Here is a 27,222-nt window from a genome sequence, read left to right as displayed (position 1 = left end):
CCAAGATGTCCAGAGTTCATCGCTCATACTTTGGACATATTATCAGGAGGGACCAGTCCCTGGAGAAGGACATGGTGATTGGTAAAGTGCAGGGTTGGTGAATAAGAGTGAGACCTCCAACGAAATAGATGGCATAATGGCAGCTGCAATGAGCTCAAGTGAAGAAACACTTGTGAGGACAATGCAGGACCGGGCAGTGTTTCCATCTGCTGGGCATAGGGTTGCTATGAGTTGAAATTGACTCAACGGCTCCTACCAACAACAGCTTACCACTAACACCAATTGCTGAGAAGAAGAGCTATAAAGTTGATAATGATTCTGCGCATTATAAAACGTTACACAAACTAGAAAAATACATCTTGACTATGTAACATTATGTCCTGAGTACATGAGTAGGTCAATATAAAAGTATGAATTTCTCAAATTAGTATACAGTAGGAATTGGTCAAAGGAGGCAATTTGTATTTAAGTGGACTTTAAAAGTTCATAGAAAAATGGAATTACAATATAGTGGAATTTTTCATTCAACTGTAGGATCAGCATTGGACTGCTAACTGGCAAGATTGTGATTCAAACCCACTAGCCATTCCTCAGAAACACTATACAGGATCATTATGAATAGAAATCAATTTAACAGCACTGAACAAGAGTAACTTATGTGAAAGATGTCCAAAGGAGGCATTTAGACAAAAGTCAGCATCCATTTCTTTAGTCAAAAAATGTTACTATGAATTGATACTTTTCTTTTTCTCCTAGTGTGGCTCTGTAGGATAAGCATTGAACCACAAGTTTGGTTTGAACCCAGATCCTCAGTTCATACCTACCAGTCACTCCTTGGAAACCTTATACAGGGTCGCTATGAGTTGGAACCGACTTGATGGCACTAAATAACAACAACATCGTTATTTGAGAATATTTTGCTTGCTGTTGTTGCTATTGCTACGTGCCATCAAGTCAGTTCTGAATCAGAGCAATCCTATATAAGGTTTCCAAAGAGTGTCTGATGGGATTGAATCACCTACCTCGAGGTTGGCAGTACATTACTTATCCTACAATATCACACTAGGAGTCCTGACTTTATTATTTAGCTGTTGAAAACGTTGAAAAAAATCAAACTTTTCTACATGTATAATTCAGTGAAACTGACTGTATTCTCAACTCTCTTTTTCCCCATTAATGCCACGCCACTGCCCTTAAGTTCCCTACATAATCAGTGTATCTCCAGTTCGTAGTTCTTCAAAAGAGCACAATGCTCAAGGTAGATAATCTTTACTAATTAAACTGAACTATTGTTTGGTTTAAAGGTTAAGGGTTAAAGGTAGATACATTCTTAATACAGCATTAGGCTTAAGAATAAAACACCATAAGGCAGGGATGTTAACCATGGCTATAACTATTCAAAATCGTCATTGAATTAGCAGCCAGTGATGCTTAACAAGAGAAATTAAAGAAAACAGTAAAGTGTTGGAAGTAAGAATTAGTTCTGTGGCGCTACAGCATAAACTCTGAACTGCTAACCACAAGGTTCACAGTGCAAACCCATCAGCCGCTCCGCAGGAGAAAGCTGAGGGTTTCTGCTCCTGTAAGCATTTACAACCTCGGAAAACCTACATAGGGTTGCTTTGAGTCAGAACCGACTTGAGGGCAGTGGACTTATATGCAGATGTTATGATTAATACCCAGAAACTACAAGTAGAATCACTTGAAAAGCGACGCTACGTAACAGAAACCAATAAGATGACACAGTAGACATACCCCAGCTGCATTACATATAAATATAAGTCAGAAAGTAAGAAGCTCTCGTCTTGTAGTGGTTATGCATTGGACTGCTAACTGCAAGGTCAGCAGTTTGAATCTAACAGCTGTTGCACGGGAGAAAGATGAGGCTTTCTGCTACCATAAAGATTTACAGCCTCGGAAACCCTATGTTGTTGTTGTTAAGTGCCACCAAGGAGGTTCCGATCCACAGCGACCCTGTATAGGGTTTCCGATGAGTAGCCGGTGAGCTTGAACTACCAACCTTGCAGTTCAATTGGCTTTGCAGTCTGACGCATTAACCCACAGCACCACACCAGGACTCCAGGAAACCCTATAGAGGGTCGCTATTAATCGGAACCAACTCCACGACATACCACCACCACAGAGTCCTGTAGGATAAGCACTGGACTGCAAGGTCAATTTGAACCAAAAGGTTGGTGGTTCAAACTCACCAGTCATTCCTTGGAAACCTTATATAGCATTGCTATGAGTTGCAACCAATATGAGGATACTTCTCATGCCACGTATTATAATAAAACAAAACAAGAATTATTCATGAACTTAATGAACTTAATATATGCATATAATTATATAAAGAAACCTTTAAAACTTGACTGATGGACTTAAAAGAAGGTTTGAAAATGTAATACTGTAAGTATGACAATTCTATCTTGTTGTTGTTATTGTTAAGTGCCGTTTAGTCAGTTGTGACTCATAGTGGCTCTGTACAGGATTTCTGAAGATGGCTGGTGGATTTGAACCAGCAACCTTGTGATTGGCAGTCAAATACTTATCCTACAATTCTTATTTTAAGTGTCATAAAAATTTGATGTAGCTTTTTCTGAATGAGAAGAAAACCAAGTTTTCTTCAGAGCAGAAGATAAGGAAAAATAAACATGTGAGATTAGTTTGGAATGTTCTGGATAGGAGATCAGTGAGCAGGGACTAACCTCTGAAGATGGTAAGACTGAGTGGTGTAATGTGGTGTATAGTGTATGAATTGGAATTAATAACAATGGTGCATGACTATTTAAAATGAAAATTAATTAAACAGAAATAAAAAATTCAGTTTCTCAGTCAAATCAGTCACAACATTGGTGCTGAAGAAGAAACAGCCACAGGTTAAGATCTAGTTCATAATTCTGGACACATAAAGTTGGAATTTAGATTACGATCGAGAATGTATTTGAAAGGTAGATGAAGACAGGCTATGGTATGTGGTGTTAAAACCACGGACTACCCATTTGAAAAAGATACAGTTGGATCTTTATCTTATCACTGGTTGTTGTTGCTGTTAAGTGTTGTTGAGCAGGTTCTGACTCCTAACAACCCTGTGTGGCTTCTGAGGAGCGATTGGTGAGCTTGAACCACTGACCTTGCAGTTCAAACTGACCTTGCAGTCTAGCACATTACAGCAGTATACATTTCCAATGCAAAGAAAACAAGATTTAAAATGTAAAGGAGAAAGAAATAACCTTAAGGTTTAAGGGGAAAGGGTAAGTGGAGTATGTGGAAAAGGAAAACACAAAAACAAAGAAAAGTGAGGATATTTGCAATACATGTATCAGACAAAAGGTCAGTTTTCTTAATTTACGAAAAATTCACAAAAATCAATAAGAAAAACACAGCCAAAGGAAAAAAAAAAAGAAAAGAAAAAAGGGACTAACGATGTAAATAAGGATTTTTATAAGAAAATGAATACTATTGGCCAATAATCTGAAGATAGTCAACCTCACCGTGAAACCAATACCTCAACTATCATTGTGTTGTTGTTACGTGCCTTCGAGTGGGTTCTGCGTACACAGAACACAGCCCATACCTCTACCATCTTCAGAGGTCTTATTAAATCCTGGAATAACCACTCCAAGAAGGGTGTCCCACGCTTTTACAAGTCTGCCTGCTTAGATTTACCACCTCCAAAGCCCTCTGCAGCGTTGTTATTAGCTGGAACCTACTCCACGGCACACCGTCACCAACATCACCACCATTCTCCTCCTAGTTCCAAAGCAAGCCTGAGAGAACACTGAAACCAGCAGCTTCAGCGATTTTCATGACTTCCACATGAATTCTTTTTTTGGGGGGTGGGTGGGTGGAGGAGGGGTGCGGGGGCAAGAGTAGGAAGCTACCTTCCATTATAGTAAGATAAACCATATTAAGCAAAACATTTCCACAAATCATTTTATTATGTGCAATTGATTTAAATCTGGAGAATCACGACTAATTGGTTTTTATATAAATGTACGCCTAAACTTAACTTCTGGAAACAGTCAAATACGTTAGAGGTCTAGATTATCATGGAAAAAGTTCCCAATGTCAGCTCTATATTTCCTGGCTACTTGTGTGCAATCGAGTTGGTTCTGACTCATAGTGACCCTGTATAGGGTTTTGAGTCAGTTCCAATCAATCCATTCAATATTACTTGAATAGAGAAATTTGTATGTTTTAAGACATTTTAGGCCAGCTTCAGGTCTGATTACACAGGGCACAATATTGACTAGGTACAGTCCTGGTGTGGTGCTGTAGGATCAACACTGGACTGCTAATCTCAAGGGCTGCAGTTCCAATCCACCAGTTGCTCCTTGGCAATCCTATACAGGGTTGCTATGAATCAGCGCCAACTTGAATGTACCTAACAACAAAACAACTGAGCTGGTGCGGAACAGACGGGGCCAGCAGTTGGAGTTCTGACATACCCTCCCCTCCCCACTCCCATAATGCAACTATTCACTGACTTCAACAAATTGCTCTTTATTCCTTAATACATCTTATAGTCAACATTTTAGAATCCCTGGGTAGGTCACTAACCAAATGTGTTCAGCCACTTACTGAAAGGGGGGAAATTTCCATCTACTCAGGGGCACCCCAAAAAAGGCCTGTTTATCGACTTTCAAAACAGCAGCCTCTGAAAATCTTGTGGGGCACGGTTCTACTCTGTCACACATGGGTTTGCTAGGGTCAGAACTGACTTGATGACAACTGCTTTTTCTATTAACGTATTGTTGTTGTTGTTGTTGTTGTTGTTGTTGTTAAGTACCATCGAGTCGGGTCCGACCCATAGCGACCCTGTACAGGGTTTCCAAGGGTGTAAATCTTTACGGGAGTAGAAAGCCTCATCTTTCTCCCGCGGAGTGGCTGGTAGTTTCGAACCGCTGACCTTAAGGTTCGCAGCCCGATTCGTAACCACTACGCTACCAGAGCTCCCTTGTTGTTGTTGTTAGGTACCTCCTATTCAGTATCTACTCATGGTGACCCTATGCGCAATAAAATGGAACACGGCTCGGTCCTTCACCAATCTCACCACTATTGCTACGCTTGAGCCCATAGCTGCTGCCACACTGCCAATCCATCTCATTGCGGTTTTCCTGTTTTTAGCTGATCCTCTAATTTACCAAGCATGATGTTCTTCTCCAGGGACTAGTCCCTCCTGATAATATGACCGAAGTATGAGAGATGAAGTCTGGCCATCCTGGCTTCCAAGGAGCATTCTGGCTACTTCTTCCAACACAGATTTGTTCTTTTGTCCATGGCTCTTTTAATACTCTCCTCCAACCTGTAACTCAAATACATCAATTCTTCTACTGTCTTATTTATTCATTGTCCAACTTTCACATGCATATGAGGTTGTTGAAAACACCATGGTTTGTTTGAGGTGTACCTTTGATCTCAAACTGACATCTTTGCTCTTGAACACTTTTAAAGAGGTCATGTGCAGCAGATTTGTCTAAAACAGTACTTCTTGTGATTTATTGACTTTTGCTTCCATGAGTGTTGATGGTTGATCCAAGCAAAATGAAGTCTTTGACAACTTCAATCTTTTCTTCATTTATCTGGATGTTTTTTATTGGTGGTGAGGATTTACGTTTCCTTTACATTGAGGTGCAACCCATACTGAAGGCTCATCTTCATCAGTAAGTATTTTAAGTCCTCTTTGCTTTCAGCAAGGAAGATTGCATCATCTGCATATTGAGTTGCTAATGAGTCTTCCTCCAATCCTGATGCCATGCTCTTCTTCATATAATCCAGTTTTTCGGATGATTTGTTCAGCATGTTGTTGTTGTTGTTAAGTGCCATCGAGTCGGGTCCGACCCATAGCGACCCTGTACAGGGTTTCCGAGGGTGTAAATCTTTACGGGAGTAGAAAGCCTCATCTTTCTCCCGCGGAGCGACTGGTAGTTTCGAACCGCTAACCTTAAGGTTCGCAGCCCGATTCGTAACCACTACGCTACCAGAGCTCCTGCATACAGATTGAATAAATATGGTGAAAGACTACATCCCTGGCGCACACCTTTCCTGATTTGAAACCATTCTGTGCCCTCTCTTTCTGTTTGAACAACTGCCTTTTGGTACATGTACAGGTTCCTCATGAGCACAATTAAGCGTTCCACAATACTCAGTCTTTGCATTGTTGTTCATAGTTTGTTCATAGTCATGACCCACACAACTGAAAGCTTTTTCATAATCAATAAAGCACTGGTAAATATCTTTCTGCTTTCAGCCAAGATCCACCTCATGTCAGCAATGATATCCCTTGTCCCATGCCCCTGTGTGAATTCAGCCTGAACTGTAGCAGCTCTCTGTCAGTGTACTGACACAACTGTTTTTGAATCATCTTTAGCAAAATTTTACTTAAATGTGATATTAATGGTATCGCCCGATGATCTCCACATTCTCTTGGGTCACATCTCCTTGGAATGCGCATAAATATGGATGTCTTTCAATTAGTTGCTCAGGTAACTGCCTTCCAAATTTCTTGGTGTAGATGAGTGAGCGCCTCCAGTGCTGCATCAGTTTGTTGAAAAGATTTCAGTTTGTATTCCATCAATTCCCAGAGTCTTGTTCTTTGCTAATAACCTCAGTGCACCTTGGACTTCCTCCTTCAGTATCATTGGCTCTTGATCATATGCTGCCTCTTGAAATGGCTGGACATCAACCAGTTCTTTTTGGTAGAGTCACTCTGTGTATTCCTTCTATCTTCTCTTGATGCTTTCTGCATCATTCAGTATTTTTCCCAGAGAATCCTTCAATATTGCAAGATGAAGCTTGAATTGTTTTCTTCAATTCCCTCAGCTTGAGAAATGTTGAGTGTGTTAACTATGGATTATTGGTTTTGTAACTCCAGGTCTTTGCACATTTCATTATAATATTTGACTTTGTTTTCTTGAGCTGCCCTTTGAAAATTTCTGTTTAGCTCTTTTACCTTCTCATTTCTTCCACTTGATTTAACATCACTGTGCTGGAGAGCAAGTTTCAGAGTCTCTTCTGAATCCATTTTAGTCTTTTCCTGCTTTCTTTACTTCGTAATGACCTTTTGTTTTCTTCCTGCATGATGTTCTTGATGTCATCCTACAACTCTTCTGGTCTTTGGTCATTAGCGTCTAATGCATCAAATCTGTTCTTGAGATGATCTTTAAATTTAGGTGTGATATGTTCAAGGTCATATTTTGGTTCTCTTGGATCTTTTTCAATTTTCTTCAGCCACAGCCTGAACTTGCATTTGAGCAACTGATGATCTGTTCCACAGTCTGCACTGATCTTGTTTTGGCAGATGACATGGATCCTTTCTACCAACTCTTTCCACAGATACAATCAGTTTATTTTCTGTGTGTTCCATCTGGTGATGTCCGTGCATATTGTTGAGTGCGTTTTATTTTAAAAAAGTATTTTCAATGAAGAAGTCATTGGTCTTGCAAAATTCTATCATGTGATCTCCAGCATCGTTCCTATCACCAAGGTCATATTTACTGGTCTTTCCTTTTTTGTTTCCAACTTTTGCCTTCCAATTGCCAGTAATTATTAATTCATCTTGATTGCACGTTTGATCAATTTTAGACTGAAGAATAGTGTTAAAATTCTTAAATTTCATCCTTATTGGCTTTAGTGGTTGGTATGTAAGTTTGTATAATAGTTGTATTAACTAGTCTTGCTTGTAGGCCATTGTACTTCAAGATAGATCTAGAAATGTTCTTTTTGATGATGAATGTGATACCATTCCTCTTCAATGTATCATTCCCTGCATAGTAAACCATGTGATTGTCAGATTCAAAATGGCCAACACCAATTCACTTCAGCTCACTAATGTCTAAGATATTGATGTTTATGTGTTCCATTTCATGTTGACAACTTCCAATTTTCCTAGATACATACTTTGTATATTCCATGTTTTGATTATTAATGGATGTTTACAGCTGCTTTTGCTTATTGTAAGTTGTGCTCCATCAGCAAATGAAGGTCCTGAAGGCTTTATTCCATTCGTGACATTATAGTCAACTCTACTTTGAGGAGGCAGCTCTTCCCCAGTCGTGTTTTGAGTGCCTTCCAACCTGAGGGGTTCATCTTCCAGCATTCTATGTGACAATAGTCTCGTTCTCTTCATCAAGTTTCAATATTATATCTTATAGAGTATTATAGAAAGATACTTTATCTTATAGGATGAATCAGACTTGAACATCAAAAAGATCTAAAATTCTTAAATAGTTATAGAAATGCTTTAGAAGAAATACACAAGGGGGCTTCTAAAAGTTCATGGAAAAAATTTCATTATCCTTTTTTTTTGGTTATAGTACAACTTACATATTTCAAAAGGACACAATATTAGTATCATTTACAGTGTCTTAAGATAACTTGCCCTTGAATGGAAGCTTCCTTTCCAGTACTTTGAGGTCTACAAGACGTATCTCGAAAATTTACTACTGTAGAAAATGAAGACTGCTTAAATCGGATGGGGGTGGGGAGAGGGGAGGGCCTGTGGTTTTTCTTTTTGATTAATTGCTGTAACACTGTCCTTCAGGTGGTTGAGGGGGTTTCATATTTTCTTTAGACACCATTAGGCGCCAAAGCTCTTGCAGGATAAACTCTGATGCTACATGAATTCTGCCATTTTGCTAGCACTGATATGGCTCTTGGAGCCACCATTCTATTAAAACTATTCACTTCATTCATATCAATTTTTGTTACAAATCTTACAAAGGGGGTGCTTCTGGGTATTAGGTCTGCATTCTATTTTAAGGCTGTATATCTGGTTTTTGTTAATTTGTCCTTGGAGGCCCAATTATGTATCATCCCTGTCCATCTTGTAAGTGTCATGTCTTCGTCATCTTCTAGACCCCAGCTAACTGCGCCATCCATTCTGGCCTTCTTTGAGTTTTTCCAACAAATAGTGAGGGACTTTTACTCCCGAGCATGTGGTGGCTGCCATCTTGTGTCACTGTCACTCCCCCCATCTTTTTCTGTTCCATTGTCCCACAAACTTTTTGAGGGTCCCTTGTCTATTATCTGACCTTCCATTTACTTCCTCATTGGATTGCTCTGTTATCTTTAATGGGTTTAAAAAAATATATGAGAAGATAAGCAATGCCTCTCACAAACGTGTCTCACACTGATGGTGGTTCTAAAGCTGACAGAAGACAACAGTTACATATACAAAACTGGCTTGAGAACTGAAGTCTTCCAATAGGTATTTTATTAACTAGGAGACTTTTCAGTGACTTGGTTCAAGGACTTCATAAATTTACTGTGGAATGGAGTGTAGATTTTAATAGACTAATAAGGTCGTTCTGAGTTGGAATCGACCCAACAGCAGTGAGTTTTTCTTGGATCTATCTTTGTTTACTGATATAAGGTCTCTGTGAGTCAGAATCGATTGGATGGCACCTAACAACAACCTTTGTTTACTGATATAGGCTTTTGCTACAAGTTGGAATTGACTTGATGACATTGGTTTTATTACTGGTGAGTTACAAATGAATTTTCTTTTTAATAAAGGATGTGAAGGGATAGGTGTGTACCTTAGATATATGGAATGACCTACAAACTGTTGTTACTCCACAATACAATACTTCCTTGGTGATATGCACTTTATGCTGGGGCCTTGTTCAAGTATTAAGTAGGTTGATGTATGTTTATTTCACGCATTATGGAAAGAAATCAATATGAGGGAAATTAAAAAAACTCAGCAAAGACATAATATTCCTTTAGAATAAACATTATGTAGTAGTTGTCTCATTTTGGGCTATCCTCATCTGTGAAATTAGGGAATCCCTGTACCATAACCTGTCAATATTAATAAGCATTTGTTGTTTGTACTATTCAATTTCTACTTTATACCCAATCGCTCACTACAGTTGTTTTTACATTATAGATCTAGGGATTGATTGATGAAATATAAAATGCTAGATCAACTTACAACTACCTTCAACCTTATTCACCCAAATCTATCGTCTGGCTCCTTCACAAAGTACCACTTTGATAGTAAGGTTGGTTGTCACATTAATACTGTTTAAATCTACTTCAAGTTCTCTTTACTAAGGCTACTGAGAAATTTGGGTGATAAGATGCTCTCTCCCAAGGCCACTCATCACTTAGCCTGATAAATGCTAACAATAGTTCACTCTCTGCTTCCCTGACTACGTCTACCCAACTCTTTGTCAACGGGGGAAGGTGTCAGAAAAATGTACCTTGCGCTGCTCCGAATCTTACTTAGTAAATGAGTTTGAGTGCTAGGTGACGGATTGCTCTGACATGTGCTTCTATTTGTAGCTACTCAAAGATAGAACTTGCCTACCCACTTCTATTAGAGCTCCTTTCAAACAAAGTCTAATGAAAAGGGGGGAGACGTTAGAACTTAGGAGAATGACCTCTCATATAGTTAATGAATGCCCTTTTCGGCTTCATGATCTAACACCAGACATTAGACACACATTCCTTGTAGAATTGCATAATTTGTTTCCTTTTCTCATACTAGCCTTATGATATCAAGTCTAAGAGATGCTGACACATGTAGTTTGAGGTAAATATTCCTATTAATGACATCCCAGTCCCGGACTGTTTGCTTCTACTAATTAGCTCATATATTACTCTACACAAAGAAGATTTTTTTTGGGTTAGGCATAATATTTTATCATCCTCTTGGGGGATGGGTTCGCTGCACCAAAACTCTAGGAAGCTGCACCCAAAATACCAAACTCCAATTGTGTGATCGACTAGGACAATCTAAAAGCCAGTGACATAAAAAAATAACTACATAAAAAGCATATGTAGTTGCTGTTTTGTTTCTATGTTTTCCTTGATTCGTTAATAAAGAGAAGATGGCAATTTTTAACATGATAACCTGAAAATCCTTTTTAGAAAAGTTTTAAAGCATCATTTCACTTGAATGTTGATCTCTGCTATTTTCCTTGTTCTAATTTGGAGACTGTTAAAAAATCACTAGTATCACCATATCCTTTATCCTCTTTTGGGAGAATGTAGGAAAAATAGAAGAGAAAAGAGAAGAGCAATTCAGACGGTTTCTCTGAATGGATATGATGTGAATTCTTATTTAAACAAACTAGTACTTGGTTGTGTTTTTAGAGAAAGTTAAAACAGAAAGTTAGGCTCCCATCTGACAATGTCCACACAAATTATTCAGTTACATGTGTTGAGTTACTTTTTATTTTATTTTTTTTAACAACATGTCAACATTGTCTTTAAGTGTGATCTGGTTGTTCTGACTTCAGAACTTTAGTTTCCCTGTCCCCTTATCTTCTCATCTTTCCTTTGGAATAAAACTGACCTTTTCATGGAATAGAAAGATACAATAAAAAAAATGGAATAGAAAGATAATGGAATTTTTCCACAAATTTTTTGACGCTCCCCCGCCCCCATAGATATTTCACATTTATGGGAAATATCCTTCACTGTGGGTGGTACACATGGCTATTTCACTGGAAGTTGCTTCAGTTTATTACAGAACGCTTGCTTTCCTTCGTAAAAGAAATCAAATCAAATCAAGCATGAATAAACTTTGGTCTAAATGATGGGATACAAGCTAGCTTACTAACAGGATCACACCAGATTCACTGCAAAGCAATTCAGATGGGTTATTAAGTTATGTTCATGCAGACAGTGGCAATATGTTAGACAACTGTGAAGGGGGAAGGAAGCGCCCCCGAGAGTCTGGGGCCCCAGACAGACCACTTCCATCTGCTCTCAAGCACCCGGCAGCTTTGCCGCCCAAGTCCTAACTCCTCCTCAGTCGCGTCCATCTGGTGCCCACAGCTTTAGAGCTCGCCGTTGCTGAGATAGGCACGGTCATACATACTATTTTCTAGTTTGAAAATATGAACACTGATTCATAATTTTATTGTTTAAAAAACAAAGGATTACAGATACTAGATTCTTCCACAGAGACAGTTCTGAATGTTCAGTTTTGTAGAAGGAAACTAGTTGCATGCATTGGATTCTAATATCATAGACTAGGTCCCTGCGATGCTTTGCACACCACTGGTTAGTAAGCAGTCAGGAAACCAGGGGAAAAGAAAACTGGCTGCTGGTAGTTGGTGGTGGTTACGTGCCACGGAGTCAGTTCCAATGCATAGTGAGTGACCTTGTATAGGTTTTCCAAGGCTGTAAATCTTTAGAGAGCAGAAAACCTCATCTTTCTCCCATGGAGTGACTGGTAGATTCGAACTGCTGACCTTTGTGGTTAGCAGCCCAGCTCATAATCAACTACACTACCAGGACTCCTAAACATGTCAATATTAAATGTCCCATGGACTGCAGAGGAATGAATGAATCTGTCTTGGAAGAAGTACAATCAGAGCGAAGCAAAGACGGTGAAACTCTCTCATGTACTTTGTACATGCTGCCAGTAGGGACCAGTCCCTGGAGACAGACATTATGCTTGGTAAAGAGGAGTTGTTATTGTTAAGTGCCATTGAATTAGTTCAGACTCATATCAACCCTCTATAGGGTTTCCAAGGAGTGGCTGGTGAGTTCAAATTGATGACCTTACAGTTTAAACTGACCTCATGGTCCAGTGTTTATCCTACAGCTCCACACCAGGTCTCCTGGTGAATGGAGAGCCAGTGAAAAAGAGGAAGACAGACGGACACAGTGAGTGTCACGTGGGCTTAAGCACAGTGGTGATTGCAAGGACAGGACAGGACCAGGCAGAGTGTGTCATTCCATTGTACATGACGTATCTATGACTCAGAACTGACTCAACGACACCTAGTTTAACAACATAATGCCAGGCCGTCTCTTATTTCTCATTGGAACCCTCAATAATGGGTCAATTGCCTATGAAAATGTGTAAGGAATTCTAGAAAGAAATGATCTTGGGACCAAGCTAATGCTACCAGTTCCTTCTCGGACGGTTCCACAAAGGTTAGCAAACACTGTGGTGTGTGCTCATGGGGCCCTATGAAGGAAATGACTGAAGAGACGCTCCCAAATCCTACTGCAGAACTCAAACTGTATGGCGTTTAAATTGGTTTGTTGTTGTGGCATTGAATCAGTTCTGACCCATAGCAACCCTGTATAGCGTTTCCAAGGAGCAGCTGGTGGGTTTGAAACTCTGACTTTGTGGCTCAAACTGACTTTGCATTATTCCAGAGCATTACAAAACTTGATCATGATTTTACATGAAAACATGCTCTCTGTTACAGTCTCTGTATGTACAGTCTGTCTTCACCTCCCGGGGGAATAATTACAGTGTAATTACACATGGTTCAGGTATGAAACACTGTCAATGGCTACACCCAAACATGTTGTGTCTCTGCAAACTGACAGGCAAGCTCTTTTCATTTTACTTTTGAAAGTAGTGTTCAGAAGCCACCAGGCCAATGTGGCTCTGGTGTCCTGAAGGTGACACCATGCATTTGAATGAGCCCAGCCTTGACTGTGACCGTCCTTTTTGTGTCTTCACAAAGAGCAGCCTGACTGTTTCCTCTGGGGTGCTCCACACCACCACAATAGTTGTTGTCTGAGTTAATGAACCGAAAGAGGCAAAACAGCATCAACCAGACCCAGAGGCAAGCTGACCTTCAGAAGCCATGCCCTGGGTCCATTCAGAGGCCGTCTCCTTCATCTCAGATTGCTTAGGTCTGATACTCCTGAGGGGTGATGATGGTGGTCAACAGAGAAGGAAAGACAAGGGGGCACAACAAGAATTCCACTCACGTGTCCTCCTCCCCTTGGCTCAGCTGTGTAAGCACGCGTGGACATTCCTCCACCATGGCCACTTCTAGACTATCTGACACCCCCAACACCTCAATCTCTGACTTTTGGATGCTTCAGTCCACAGCTGATCAGATGAAAATACAACCACAGCTTGAACTCTCCCTTCTGACACCAGAGCTGGTCTTGGTATCTTAACTAAACTCAGAAACCATAAAACCAAGCTCATTGCCACTGACTCCATCCCAACACATGGTGGTTCTGCGAGTTCCAGAGCAGAACTGTGTTTCTTGGGAGCAATCTTTACAGAACAGATTCCCACATCTTTCTCTCATGGGGCTACTGTTCGGTTGGAACTGCCAAACTTTACGTTAGTTGTTGCTGCTGTTGTGAAGTGCCACAGAGTCAGTTCTGACTCATAGCAACCCTGCATGTAACTGGTGGGTTTCAGCTGTTGACTTTGTGGCTTGTAGATGGACACAAACCATTTTTGTCTCCCAGGGACCTTTTGTCTGTGATCTACTCTTTTGATACGTTTTCTTTGTAACCTGTTGAAGCCCAGAGAATTTGGCTTTCTCTCAATTATTCATGTAATTTAGGCCGAATTGCATCATTTTACAATTTCTTTTTGGTTTGAATTGTGTAGGCAAATGACAGGCAAAGAATGAGTCCCAGGTCTACTTATTAGCAACCTCTCTAGGTTAGCGCAGCTCACTATGTCTCATTTGCATACTAAAACCATCATGGTAACTACTTCTTTCTGAACTTGGGAAAAAGGAGAATCCGAAAATTTTGACAGTTGGTGGCAATTTATGTAACTTGTTCTATTCCTGTTGGCAGAGCGTGGGAAAACACAGGAATGGAAACCTGAATTTACATACTACACACACACACACACACACACACACACACACGATTTTTACCAGTGCTAAGAGACAGACATTTCCGAGTTCTGGAAGCATAAAGGACCAGGGATGACTGAGAACATGAGCAGAACCGCATTGGTATCGATGACTTCCCCTCAGAGTGAATCTGCAGTGTTAAGTCTCTCTCATTGTCATTGTGAAGGGCCATGGAGTCCTTTCCAACTCAGACTGACCCCATGCACAACAAAACAAAACACTGTCTGGGCCTGTGCTGTCCTCACAGTTCCTAAGCTTAAGTCCACTGGTGCAGTCACTGAGTCAATTCATCTCATTGGGAGTCCTCCTCTTTTTCCTTGACCGTCCACTTTACCAAGGACAATGTCCTTTTCCAGGGCCTGGTCCCTCCTGAATGACATGTCCAAAGAATATGTGCTGAAATTTCACCATTCTCCCCTCTAAGGAACATTCTGGTTGTACTTCCTCCAAGACAGATTTGTTTGTTCTCCTGGAAGTCCAGGGCACATTTCATATTCTTCGCTAAAACCATCATTCAAAGGCATTGATTCTTCTTTATATTTCATTATTCAGTGTGTAGATTTCACATGCACATGGAGGGATTGAACCTGCCATGACTTGGGGTCAGGAGGAGGGATTGAACCTGCCATGACTTGGTAAGGCCAAGGGACTGAACATGTCATGACTTGGTCAGGTGGAAGGATTGAGCATACCATATTTGGGTCAGGTGCCCCAAGATCTCAAAGTCACCTCTCTGCTTTTTAACACTTTCATGAGGTCTTTGGCTGCAGATTGACTGCACGAAATAAGTCTCTAGTTAGTTTGCAACCACTAAAATATAGACACAGGAAGCACTTGCCTCCTCCCTGTTTTCTATTTGTCCTCACACCCGTGGCCTCCTCTAGCACTGTGCTCAGTGGGCACGGCTCTCCCGTGTCTCCTCAGCACGCACCTGGCTTCCGGCTGTGGAACAGATGTCTGACTGCCTCTAGGAACCTCTGCACAGCCTTCACATCTCTAAGGTCCCATTCCCCCCTTTCCTTGCTTACCCACCAGCCTGCCCCTCTGCTCAGCACTATGGCTCTTCTTGTCCATCTTGAAGACCCCCTCTTGGGAGCATCTCCTTCCTCAGAACTCCCAGGGCTCCTAAAGCCACTGGACCAGCGTGTCAGCTCTGTGTGGAGGCCTGCCTTCTCCACTAGACAGGGGACATCGTCACTTCAGAGTAGAAACAGCAACTCGCCTTTGTAATGTTCTTTGGGTTTATGTGCTAAGGAGTCTATGCAACCCTTATAACAATCTCTCGAGGTTAATGTCCATATTTAACATGTGGGGAAACAGACTGTGTAAAGTTACTTGTCTCAAAGCAGACAGCTGATGAAGGGGCTGAGTCAGAAGGATCCTGGCTTTTAAGTCAGAGCTTCCTTACCCTCAGAGGTCAGAGGTCCCAAGCCCTCCTCTGAGAGTTCAATCCATAGTGCATTTCCTTCTGTCTTTCCTCAAGGGTCTGTGGCCATTTGGAAAAGATCTGCTGAGTCTAGTTGAGGTCCTGGTGTGGTGTTGTAGGACTAACACAGGACTCTAGTCCTAAGGTTGGCAGTTCAAATCCACTTGCCACTTCTCAGAAATCCTACATATGGTCGCTGTGAGTCAGAACTGACTCAGTGGTGCTTCACAACACAGCAACAGAGTTGGAACAAGAGGTGGAAAAAGAAAGAGGTTAAGAATAATGAAGAGAAGATGGAAGCTGAGCTGATGTGTTTGAACGGCTATGTTGATGAGGAATCCTGAATGTACTCTGCATTGTCAGAAGAACAAACAAAACAGGCTTAGAAGAAATACATGCGAATGCTCCGTAGACGCCCGTTCCTTTGGTAAGTAAGTATATCCAAGTCTGGCTTACTTTGGACACATCATCAGGAAAGAGCAGTTGATAGAAAAGTAGAAGGTTAGTGCAGAAGAAGGAGACCCTTCACGATGTGGATGGATGTAACAATCTGCTCAGATGTACCAATGATCTTAAAGATGGCTCAGGACTGGCCAGCGTCTCCGTATGTTGTGCACAGGGTCGCCATGAGCCAGAGAAATCCAATGGCAATCCACAGAAGCAGCAGCAAGCTGGGTGGTTTTTACCAAATCCCACCTCATGCCTGTGGACTGCCACTCCTGGAAGGTCCTCCTCACATACTTAGATCTTCCAGAAGGCTTCCAACAAAGAAGCCAGAGTGAGGTTCTTGTCTTTGGTGGCTCTGCTGCCCTGAAGGTACAATGGTCAAGCATGTGGCAAAATCTTGGTGGCTCATACCCACCCACTGGTGGCTCCACGGGAAAAAGACTACAGTTTAGGAAATCTCGTGGTCTGCTCTGTCACATGGGGTCACCATGAGTGGGAATCAACTAGACGACACGCCACCACAACGGTTTCATTTAGACACTGGAACATAAATGTATGCTACTGTAATATTTTAGACTACCTGGTGCTTCTAAAAATTTATGTATACTGTGAAGAATTCTAAAAGAGCCCTGGTGGCACAGTGGGTTAAGCATTGGGCTGTAACGGGCAGTCAGCACTTCTAACCCACCAGCCGCTCTACAAAACAAAGATGATGCAGTCTGCTTCTGGAATGATGTATGGAAACCCCTATTCCTTGGAAACCCTATGGAGCAGTTTTGCCCTGTCCTGTAGGGTCACTGTGATTCAGAATTAACTCCATGTGAACTGGTTGGTTGGTTGCTATGAAGAATTTTAAAAAGTATCCTAATGAAAACCAGGCGTCCTGGTGTGGCACTGTGGGTTAAATGCACCAGACTGCAAAGCCGTTTGAACTGCAAGGTTGGCGGTTCAAGCTCACCAGCTGCTCCTCGGAAACCCTATACAGGGTCGCTATGGGTCAGAATTGACTCGACGGCACTTAACACTAACAACAACATCCTAATGAAGTGAAAAGTTGGATTTGTGATGGACTCTTTCTACAAATTAAAACTTTCCCGTAATTCTGGTGAAAATATTCACATTTTTTCTTTGCACACTTCGAAATGACTTTCCCGTATCTATCTCTTGAAGTTTCCTTATAACGATTGCACAAAGTATAAGGTAAGAGGTAAGAAGCATCATATGTGGAAATTCATCCTCTCGGTACGCATGGAGCGCGGACCATCAGGAGCACAAGGAATGTGGAGGGGGAGCTCGAAGGGCAGGAGTCACAGAGAGGCAGGCCCGGGTCTCTGGGCCAGCCTGGCCAAAGCTCTGTGAGCTGGGAGGCTCCCGTCATGCTTGGCTCAGGTTCCATGCCCAGGTTCTAGCGAGTGCAGGAATGCAGGTGAAGCGGTGGCATTTTCCATTGCTCCAACTCTATGACACGTACAAACAGGGTGACCCACTGTCCCTGTTTTGGCACTGAAATGTCCTGAGAAAACTGCAACAGCTGACCACCCAATGAAAGCCATCTCCAAGCTAGTGTTGCAAAAGGAAATGGAAACGAATGAGGAGTTTTAGTATCTGTTGGTTTCTGAGCCGTCACGATTGGGATGGGGGATATCTCACTTTGAGGGTGAAAAGGTTCAAAGCTGACCTTACTCAGAGAAAGGGCTCTTGCTGCAGCTCTATCAATCCATCTGGATTGCTGGTCCTGAAACATAATCCCCTCTCCTACTCACGGCTGTGTGCTGTTCGGAAAGTATGTGTGAACTTGGAAGTATGTGGCACGTGCCCACAATCATACCCTTGGCGTTCAGAGTCCAAGGTTAGAAATCTTTTGCCTTAGAGTGAGGTAAAGCACATGCTATAGGTCATGAACTCAAACAGCACGTAGGCCTTGTGCGCTCTTGTGTCTCTGTGTCTGTTGTATGTTTGAGGGGATGTGGGTGTTGGAGGGACTTGTCCTGGCGAGGTACATATGTCCCCCAGCTTCTGATTTTGCTTGAAGAGAAAAACAATGAATAAATAGCTTAATGAATTAACAGCTCCATTCATTTGTTTAAAACATGTGTGACTTTGAAAGACCAGGTTAAAATGGCCATTCAAAAAAGGAAACTATATTCCTGAATAAAAGTTTTTACATTAATTCTAATGTTCCTTAAGGCATGAGCCATACTATCATGGAGCTGGGAGGCAGTTATATGGCTGAATACCTAACCGATTCCTCTATAATAACAGCGACATCATTATGTCCCCACATAGGGCTCCTTGTAGTATAGGAGTCGTGGGTGGTGCTGTAGGGTAAGTGCTGGACTATTAACCACAAGGTTGGAGGTTCAAACCCACCAGCTACTCCTTGAAAACTCTTTAAGGAACTGACTCGATGGAACATAATAACAACAACACAGGCCATTATGAGCTTCTAGTGTTTTGTATGACACTGTGAGTTTGCAGTGTTTCTTTGGGCATCAGGAATGGTGAGAGAGAGACTGCTTCTGCTTCCCCTCTGAGGGTCAGCAGAAGGGAGTGCCCCCCACTCTTGAAAGACTCCCAGTTGAGGAGGACCCATCCTGGGAGAGAAGGGACTAGGTTGGAGCTCAGCCTGTTGAGATTAAACCAGACAGAAAACCCAAAGAGCTTCCCAAAGAGTAAAGCCTGTGACACCCTGCGAGGCACAGAGCTTGGAGGACAGGTATGGATGGGGAGTAGGGGGAGTGGGGAGAGGAGAAGCAGAAAAATAGAACAGCAGGGAGCCTAAAGCGAGGCCAGGGGCCTTCATCTCCCACTGGCTGAGCAGCACTCTACCACGCTCATGCCTAGCTCGTTTTCCCAGCTCCCAGATACATGGTGGGCACTGACTCCCTTACAGATAGGCATTGTGATGAGTGAAGCGACCACGAGGACTACTAGACACACTGTCAACTTCAGCTGCCACTGTGAGACCGAGGTGTTCTTCTGTGTGATGTGGGCAGGCGGCATGTGGCCAGGGTGTTCTCAGGGGTCCTGTTTCCAGAAAGAAACACTGAAATGGAGACAGACATAGGATATGAAGGAAAGGAAGAAAGAGAGAGACAGAGACAAGGGGCAGGCAGACAGGCGGACTCTCAGAGAGATAAAGAGGAAGAATGGACATTAAGTTCTGGGGCCTAAAGTGAAAAGACATCCACAAAGGGGAACAGTAACTGTGGAATCTCTAGAATGGGGTCTCCCGACTGAAAAGAACGTAGAGGCCCAGCCTCCACCCCAAATGCCCTAGCGCTGGTCAACTGCAGTGGTCGTTGGTGTTGTTGCTAGGCACCGCCGGGTCAGTACCGGTTCATAGTGACCTTATTCACAACAGACTGAAACACCGCCTGGTCCTGCACCAACCTCACAATCGTAGCTGTGCTTGAGCCCACTGCTGTTCCCACTGTGTCAATCCATCTTCTTGGGGGTCTCCCTCTTTTTGGCAGACCCTCCAGTTTACCAAGCATGATATCCTCCTCCAGGGACTGGTCCATCCTGATAATATGTTCGAAGTATGACAGACGGAGTCTGGCTATCCTGGCTTCTAAGAAGCTCTCTGGCTGTACTTCTTCCAGCACAGAATTGTTTGTTCTTCTGGCAGTCCATGGTACTTTTAATATTCGCCTCCAACATCACAACTCCAATACATCAATTCTTCTACAGTCTTCCTTAGTCACTGTGCACAATTGTAGTTAGTTAGAAATACATCGTCACCTAATGTGGCAGGGGCTTGAAGAAGTCTCTTCATGGATATTTTTCCAAGTATGTGTAAAATGTGTACATTTCACACGTTTGTAAAATGTATCTGAGATACACACAGGAATACTTCTGAACTACGATGAGGTTCTGATTGAATATGAAAACCTGCTTTTCAGGATACCCATCCAATTAAATTGTACAAAAGAAAAAAATAAATGTTTCCACTGGAAGAAGCCAGTTCGTGCCCATTTTTGGAGTCGTGGTGTGGCGCTGTAGGGTTAGCACTGGACCTCAAGGTCACTTTGAATTGCAAGGTCAGTGGTTCAAACTCACCAGCTCCTCCTCAGAAACCCTATAGAGAATCATTATGGATCAGAACCGACTCGACAATACTCAACAACAACACTGTCCATCTTTGTGGGAAGATGAAGCTGTTTGCGCCCCTAAAGATTTATAGTCTTAGAAACCCTGTGAGGGGTCGTTACAAGTCAGCATTGAATCAAGGCAGTGATTTGGGCTTGGCTTTCTTTAGTATCCACTCTCCCACCCCCCAACCCACGCTCTGTGAGAAGACCCCCAGGCCACACACAATTCTTTCACAATATCTAGATTAAGAATTGTCCCCCTCAGAGTTCCTGGTTAGATGGCATCTGGGAGAACTACCTTCTCGCTATTTTCCTATAAATTTCAACTTGTTCTAACTTTTCCAAGTCTAGCAACAGCGGTCCCAACTCCTACTACCTCACCCGAAAAAATCCACATTGGCCCTCAAATCAAATTGAAAACAAAAAGAAATGTTTTTGCTTCTAGGCCTTGGAAAGGCAGTTCATCATTGTTAGCGCTTCAGTTTGAATGAGGTCTCGCGGAACTGATTAGAGCAGCAAAACATAACCCGGTAATTTTTATATTCATAAAAACAGGAAGGAACTTAAATTTCTTGTACAGTATATCTCCAACTTAAAACTGAACACTTTGCAATTGCCCTGAGGTTATATGCCAGTATATTTGAAATGGACTTTAGTCCCTTTTTTGAGCATTCATTAGAATTCTGACCTCCAAAATGTCTATACCAAGCAATGCATTAGAGTTTGTAAATCAGGAAAAGTAACAACTTACTCTTTATTAGATGAAAAAACAAAAGGTTTCATCTCTCAGGGTCTGGGGATTGGGAAAAGGGTAATCCTAGGAGTTGAGAGGTGTGTCTGATCCTTTCTTCAGCAGCAATCTCACAGAGGTTTGCACCTGTCCCCCCCCCACTGGATGCTGGACAGGTGGCCACACACCACGGACACTCCTAACCCCCCATCTCAACCCCCAACCTCTTAGCCAGCAGGCGTGACTATCTGTTTAAGAAGACAGGAATACATCCTAAAATAAGATGTGTTTCCATCAATCCTAAATGTAAGCCATGCATGATACACAAGCTTGATATACTGCCATAAAACCATATTCAAAATGAAAAAATAAGACAAATTCATGTGCATCTTGAGACTTAGAGACAAAGTTTAAATGTTTAAAAAACAAGGCCAATGAAGGTATTTTTATGGTTGAGAACAAACTGCAAATCTGTCTGGGGGGAAAGTCACTAAATGTTTGACAAAGGAGCTGTGATAAGAGAGAAAGAACACAGTATCTCAGTGTGGGAGGAGCCGGAGGGGGAGCGGCAGCTCGTCCCTAGTCCCACATTTGCAGCTATGCATGCTATGATTACAATTCTAAACAAAGACCACTGTGTCCACACAGTAAAGTCCAAACAATAGGGCTTTTTCCAAAAGTATCTGTAGGAAGAACATACAAATTAGTCAACAAGGGACTGAAATAATCTCGGTATTCTCTGCAAAAATAATACATTTAAGGCTCATTAGTGAGAATGTTGGTATTCTTTGCCATTGCACATCTTATTTTCCTTCATTCACTATAGAGTTTTTGCTCAACTTGCACCTGGTTTGAGCAGCAGTCAGCTGGCTTCTGGGGATTCTCCCCGTTTTAGTCCCTCCAGCCCCCAGAGTCTCTTTAGACAGCTGCATCACAGTGCTCTCTTTCACTATCAAAGCAAGCTTGTGACACACTTTGCTTGATTCAGTTTTTAAAAAAATGGAATTAATTGAAATCAAGTCAACAAATACCCTCTTAGTGCTTACTGTGTTGAAGGCATTGCTGGTTTGGGAGGGGGTATGTGGCGGGTGGTGGTGGTGGTGGTAGTGTGGTAAGACATAGTCTTTAAGAAGCTTATAGTTGATGTTGGGTACAAGATAAGTATGGTGTAATGTCTGTTCCCAGAGAGAGGATGATGGAATGTTATACAGGCTTAGAGGGAACTGATGGATGGAATGGGTCGTAGAACCTGAGAACCGCCTTGGAGATCAAATAGGGATTTCATAGTTGGAGAGGAAGATGGGGAAGAAGATGGCTTTTCAGCTGATGGGCAGAGCAGAAGCAAATTGTGAAGTGTAATCCACACATAAGACATCCAGATGAGATGGAGCAGAGAGTAGAGGAATATGCAAGTAAAATCAAGGCACTGGAGTTTACAGCTGACAGAATCCTATAATCCTGGAGCAGGGAGAGTCCTTATTAATTACCTAAGAAAGTCCCTTCACTTAGAGGAGAGAGGTCAGGGCCCTGAGAGGTGCCCATACAAGATGATACAAAGTGGTCAAAGCAGAGTACAGGATACATGGAGCAGAGAGAGTCCAGTGGGGGGACAGGGCTCTGAATAGGGCGGCAGACCCCCAAAAGAAATCTGGAGTTTGAGCAAGACCATGCAGGGAATGAGGGGCTGGGGCAGGAAATGTGCAGGTCAGAGACAGGGAAAATTGGAATCTGACATTGAGGCCGGGTGGGGTCTTTAACTCAACTTTGATTTGGAGGATGAGAAGGGATTGGGTTTGAAGGATGATGAACTCGTTTGTTTACTATCCATTTGAGTATGGGTGTCCAGCTAGGCAGAATGGTTTAGCAGGCAGCTCACAACACGGAGGGGATGTTTAGGCAAAGGCACACATCCACAATGATGCTCTCCTGGGCTGGTTAATGATCCTTTCTTGAGCTTGAATTCCATGAATACATTTCACAAACCATTGAAATGATCATATGTAAATAGCATTTTAAATTCCATGCTTTAATAAGAGGGCAAATAAGGAATCTTTTTTGGTTTATTCAAAAACACAAAGAAATCCCTGAGATACCATTTGGGTCCTGAATAGTTCACATACTTGGAGTGGGAATGATTGAAGTGGGTAAAAGACAAAAGAAGACGAAAATAATTACAGAGAAACATGATCTTTTTGGCTTGTCCTTTTGGGTCTGGCTATGGATCAGGTGAGCAGAGTTGGTAATGTTAGAGGATGAACCATGCACTTTTGTCTCAGTTCTAGACCTGAACTCTGGTAGCGTAGTGGTTACGAATCACGTTGCTAATCTCACAGCTAGCAGTTCGAAACTACCAGCTGTTCTGTGGGAGAAAGATGAGGCTTTCTGCTCCTGTAAAGATTTACAGCTTTGGAAACCCTGTACAGGGTCACTATGGGTCGGAACCGACTCCACGGCACATAACCACAACAATAAGATCTGAGCTCAACAGAGAAGTTTGCTTGAGCTCTAAACTGGAGAGTTAATTTTTTTTTTTTTTTTTTTATGAACTCTCTTATGTTTTTGACCTTTGAAATTCAACCTGAAGAAAAGTAGGCAATAGATGGTTTGCATCTTCTATAAGAAAAGACGTTCAAATTTCATAAGGAAGTACATTCTTTCAAAGTCCCTTGTGCTGGTCTGCAGGACCTGGGGCTAAATTTCAGATAGATATTTAACCTTTACAATTACTTGTGAGACACTTTCTGGGGGATCTGTGTGAACACCAGTGTCTAATGCAAACGTTTGCACCAACCAGGTTGTATTTGAACTCTAAAAACTTTATTAATCATTAGCTCTGAACAGAGGTGTACAGGATGGGCATCTTTTTTCTGACGGCATTTATGAAAATCAGACATTGAGATGGTTGGGATGGAGACGTTCATTTGAGAATGCTAATACATTCATCTGAAATTGTATTTCTGCAATATTTAGGCATGTTTTCTGGCTTCTTGTAGGCTACTAAAGGATCCCTGGTAGCATCATGGGTTATATGTTGGGGTGTTAGCTGCACGCTCAGCAGTTCAACCAGCTGCTCTGCAAGAGAAAGATGAGCTTTCTCGTTTTGCAAAGATTTACAGCCTTGGAAACCCTACACAGGGCCAGTATGAGTCCGAAGTGGCTCGACAGCGCACAATCACCACGACCACCAGAGGGCTACTAATGAATCACTTCTGGTATGGCTTACTGATTAAAAACTTACCGTTGGGATGGCTATGAGCTGCTTTTCCTCATTTGCCGATTACTGACACAGGCAAGTCAATTTAATGCAATCTGGACACAGTTGTTTTGTTCAGACTTGCACCAGAAACCTGATTCCTTCTATTGTTTGACTGGCCTTTCTGAGGAAAGTTTACAAGGGGGCTTCAGAAAATTGGTGGGGAAATTTTATTATCTGTCAACTCCCTTTTTTTCTCATGAAGTTTTTGAAGCCCCTTCTTGTCTTCCTGGAGTTCTTATTTTTGCATTCATTCACTGCTACTTTCTGGGTGGACTATACTGTTTTCACTGTTCCCAGATCTATTTCACGATCTTCAGTGACAGGTCACCGGGAAGCTCCACCACATGGGAACTGAGTCTGCAACAAGCAGCATGTCCTGAAGATATCAGAACACCAGCGCTTACACAGCCAGGGAGAACCCTGGGCATGGAGCTCCTGCCATTGGGGACTACTGACTTCCTGGGGAGGCCGATGGCTGCTTCACAGCCAATGGAAATACATTTTCAAAAAACTCGCTTCCAGGAATTCCAATGCAGTAAGCTACTTGAGGGGCTGCTACTGGTTGAGAATCACAACGACCCTGTCTAGGGTTTCCAGAGCTGTAAATCTTTACAGGAGCAGAAGGCCTCATCTGTCTCCTGAGATGTGGCCAGTGGACTCAAATGTGCAACCCACTGCACTTCCAGAGCTCCATTGGCTGAGGGGTTATGATGCAAGAATTTCTAATCGACAATGTAAACGAGAACATGAAGAAACCCTCAATCTCTGGAGTGTTCACTGAAGTGCTTGCTCTAGTAAATAATCAGCAGTGACATTGTGCCTTTAGAGGGGTCAGCTCTGAAATGAGCAGGGCACACAATGCCTTATTCTATCCTATTATTCTCCAGTGTATTATGCAATAAATATTCCATCAGCAAGAGCCTCCTCTTTGTCCCACCGATCCAGAAGAGATTCTGAAAACACTGTATTCATAATCTAGCTAAATGTCCCTTTATGGAATGACATTCCCCCAACAGAATCCACCATTACAGCTATTGTGAGTCTGTAAGCCAACCTCTTATCTGTTCATCTCGAGCCTGATTTTTCTTTATAGAAATTAGTCTAGACGTAGAAATTGGTGGCACACAGGGTACTTACCACACAGAGGGGCTTCGTGCATGAATTGCAAATCTCTACATTTGTTTTTGTGAAATGTTTTCTGCAATATCATTCAATTCCACTGCTGTACAAACAACTTTGACATTTTTTAAAACAATGTTCCTCTCATGTCTTGTTAGGCTAAAAGCACATGGTCTCGACAATTTCTAAGGAAAGTATATAGATGGTTCAAAAGAATAAAAATCTAAGAGAATATTGAAAGTGCCATGGGCTGCCAAAAGAACAGATTTGTGTTGGAAGAAAGGCAGCCAGAGTGCTCAATGGAGGCCAAGATGGTCAAACTTCATCACTCATACTTCAGACATATTGTCAGGAGGGACCAGTCGCTGGAGAAGGACATAATGTTTGGTAAGGTGGAGGGTCAGAGTAAAAGAGGAAGACCCCCAGTGAGACGGACTGGCAAAGTGGCAGCATCAATGGGTCTAGCATTGCAACAATTGTGAGGTTGGCCCAGGACCAGGCAGTGTTTCGTTCTGTTGTGCATAGGGTCACTGCGAGTCAGTACCTACTTGATCGCTGGAGAAGGATGGCACCTGACAACAACAACAACAACCACAACAACAGTATACATTCCTTAATTGTTCTCAATAAATTTCTACAGATGGACAGTATTAGAGCTATCTCGTGCTTGCTTCATGTAGAGGAATCCTTTCCCTGCAAGTAACGTGCAAGATCTAAATGGACAATGACAACTGTCCTTGGATCTGACACAACTCAAGAGCAACATAGAGCCAGGCATGACCTAAATTGCAATTGTAACTATGGAGAGAATATGGGGGCAGAAAAGGTGCAACAGAAGTGAAAAAGGACTGCCTAAAGAGGTCATTTAGGGTTCTCTTTCACAATCACCTCATATTGCCCAGCTAGAGAGGACTCTGTGTTCAACATCCTTGTCTCCCAAGTAGGAGGTCTTTAGACCTGTGTGTTTGAAACCCTGTGTCTAAGTTCTCTAGTGCTGCTATCACAGAAATACCACCAATAGGTGGCTTGAAGGGACAGAAATGTATTCTCTTACAGTTTCAGAGGCTAGAAGTCGGAATCCAGGGTGCGGGTTCTAGGGACAGTTCTCTCTCTTGGTTGGCTTTGGAGAAAACTTCTTGTCTTTTTACTGTTTCTGTTTCTTGGGTCCTTGGTGATCCTCATGTGATGTGGTATCTTCTCTTTCTTTCCCATTTCTGTTTGCTTCTCTATGCCTAACCTGCTCTTTTTATGTCAAAGGTGACTGGTCTTTGAGATATACCTGATAGAATTTATGCATGCTAACATAACATAGAAACATGTGTTAACATCTCTGAACATAACAAATACAAATGCTCTGTTTGCTTCTCTATGCCTAACCTGCTCTTTTTATGTCAAAGGTGACTGGTCTTTGAGATATAACTGATAGAATTTATGCATGCTAACATAACATAGAAACATGTGTTAACATCTCTGAACATAACAAGGAAAACTTGTTCCCCAGAGGGATTGTAATCACAGGTCTAGGGGGCAGGGTTTACCACACATATTCTAGG

At 42.1% G+C, this 27,222-nt stretch overlaps 1 protein-coding gene and 1 pseudogene across 2 annotated transcripts in view; both read right to left on the bottom strand.

The window, feature by feature from the left end:
- PACRG (PARK2 co-regulated) overlaps positions 1 to 27,222 on the bottom strand; it is a 670,998-nt gene that overhangs the window by 121,414 nt on the left and 522,362 nt on the right. Inside the window, exons 10-11 of one of the 2 annotated variants that reach the window (XM_006871168.1) lie at positions 24,016 to 24,046; positions 20,529 to 20,538 (exon numbers count right to left, since the gene is read on the bottom strand). The exons of the other annotated variant lie outside the window; for it this stretch is intronic. Coding sequence (XP_006871230.1) covers positions 20,529 to 20,538; positions 24,016 to 24,046 — 41 coding nt within the window. The remainder of the gene's footprint in view (positions 1 to 20,528; positions 20,539 to 24,015; positions 24,047 to 27,222) is intronic. 2 annotated transcript variants of the gene reach the window in all.
- LOC102830274 lies at positions 8,520 to 8,953 on the bottom strand (annotated as a pseudogene).

This window comes from Chrysochloris asiatica, unplaced genomic scaffold, assembly GCF_000296735.1.
Source record: "Chrysochloris asiatica unplaced genomic scaffold, ChrAsi1.0 scaffold00162, whole genome shotgun sequence".
Lineage (NCBI taxonomy): Eukaryota > Metazoa > Chordata > Mammalia > Afrosoricida > Chrysochloridae > Chrysochloris > Chrysochloris asiatica.
This window is presented reverse-complemented; position numbering and strand designations above follow the sequence as displayed.